At 31.0% G+C, this 2,079-nt stretch overlaps 1 protein-coding gene across 1 annotated transcript in view; it reads right to left on the bottom strand.

Annotated features, from left to right (window-relative positions):
* Nucleotides 1–2,079, bottom strand: part of Sec3 (exocyst complex component Sec3) — a 17,877-nt gene that overhangs the window by 629 nt on the left and 15,169 nt on the right. Inside the window, exon 15 of the mRNA XM_014427167.3 lies at nt 1,527–1,721. Coding sequence (XP_014282653.1) covers nt 1,527–1,721 — 195 coding nt within the window. The remainder of the gene's footprint in view (nt 1–1,526; nt 1,722–2,079) is intronic.

The following is a 2,079-nucleotide window of genomic DNA, read 5'->3' as shown; positions in this document are numbered from 1 at the left end:
TATATACTGCCAGTTGTCTAGCAAAGTATAACTATTTTATAAAAAAACATGAATGGTGTAAGCTAATTTGTTTTTAAAATCCAAGATTTCTTGTAACTGAGTTAACTCCCTCCCTTCCCCTCTAAATATTGGGATAATAAATACATCATTCATAATTAGAAATTTGAATACCATAAAATTTAAACAGCTGTATTAACAGAGTGCCCAGCAAAGTAGCTTAAAGAAATTTCTTGAATTTTTCATATTTTTTTAAAACAACCCCCTACCAATTTTGATCTATAATAATAGTTACTTCATTAATTATGCATTGTTTAATAATGATTAGATATTATTCACAACTATTTTTACTTATCAAATTCTTAAACAAGTAAACTCGATATCACGATTATGACTTTTACGGAGTTAAGTATACAACACAGATAAATAGAATAAAACACTGTAAATTGTTGCAAAATGATGAATAATTTTTATAAATCCTCCCACCACATTAGCCTCGGAACTTCTGTACCTGCCAAAGTCACAAATCATCTGCCTGGGTCCTTTAATGACTTTTTTTACCTTTTTAGTTTAATGATAATGTCAGCTTCATTAAAAATTACACAGACCTCTGATTCTTTCAGCTTCCCCAGAACCCTCCATCATTTACAGCATCAAACATTAAGAGCTAAACCCTTCTCTAGAAGGAAAGATCCTTTGTATCTGTTTAAGGATCACATCCTTAATAATAATTAAAACTACTTCAAATGTATGTTCACCATATACAATTATAGTCACCACTTAAAACAATTGAAGATCTACCTTGCCCTCTAGTAGGCTGCACTGTCAGACATAGAGTACTCTAATTGAATAGTAACAATCCTTAATTTCCACATATGAACAGAATGGGTGAGTAAAGTTGGGCTCTACTAGAGCCGCGCAGAAAAGACTAACTCATACACATACAGTTCACTAATTCAACAGACAAATTCCAATACAGTCCGTCCATTTTCATTCATTACATAACCAGTCCTAAATAACTTTTTTTTATCTTGGGTAATACTTAAGTATCAAACTAAATTACCCTCATCATTAAACAGTCATTCTTTGACAAAAAGGAATTTTTTTCTTATCCATTTCCAGTAAAATATATCCATCTTCTTCTTTTTTTTTTTTTAGTCTGTTAGAAGAGGAGGAAAGGCACCCTCCAAGTCACAAAATGCCTTCTCTATTATAACAAAGTGGTCTGTCTATCCTAGCGTTAGACTAATCATACATGAAAACACTGAGCCAATTCTCTGTATGTCTCAGTCTCTAGCCACTGCCTCTAAGCCTAAATTGAAAAGAAGACAGGCCAATGCATCGTCTCATCTCAGTCTTTGATTCCCAGAATAATCCGACTGGATATTAACCACAAAGAGGTGATTTAATCAACAGAAAAGTATTAATACAATAAATGGGGTTCAAACATATAGCAAATAGAAAAATAATCAAGAATCTGATGAGAAGTCTCATACTGTGACTAATAATTAAAATTAGAATCTGCTTACCTGCAATAGATTTTCTTCTTCACAAAGGTGCTTTTCAACTTTCCTGTATAAATGATCTAAGCCCCTTTTTACTTCTTTTGCAGGATATTCTTTAATGACTTTTCTCAATTCTTGTTTACTAAACGCCATTTGATAACTGATTTCTGACTCTTTAACACCTTGTCCAACTTTAGCTTGTACTCCATCAAAAAATAACTAAAAAAAAAAAAAATAAAGACTTATGAACTACTTATATATATACAGATAATATATTAAGAAATATTTTTATTTTGTATTATATAAAGTTAGAGTTTGTTTGTTTGAACGTATGAATTTCAGGAACTAATAGTCTGATTTGAAAAATTTAGTTCAGATTTGATAGGAAGTTTATTGGAGAGTAAACAGTGTAACATGAAAAACAAAAGAGTTACAAATGACACAAAAAGTTTCAGGTCGAAACGTCGGCTAAATATGGTTTTGTTTATTTATGTTGTTCTTTACTGACCGCACCTCCCCCCAAACTTCTCCAAAAATAAATTTTTGTTTCAATTACCTAGATTCAAATAATTAAATT

This window comes from Halyomorpha halys, unplaced genomic scaffold (genome assembly GCF_000696795.3).
Source record: "Halyomorpha halys isolate HHAL.00 unplaced genomic scaffold, Hhal_1.1 Scaffold624.1, whole genome shotgun sequence".
NCBI classification, from domain to species: domain Eukaryota; kingdom Metazoa; phylum Arthropoda; class Insecta; order Hemiptera; family Pentatomidae; genus Halyomorpha; species Halyomorpha halys.
The sequence above is the reverse complement of the archived record's forward strand: the minus strand, read 5'-3'. Positions and strand labels throughout refer to the sequence as shown.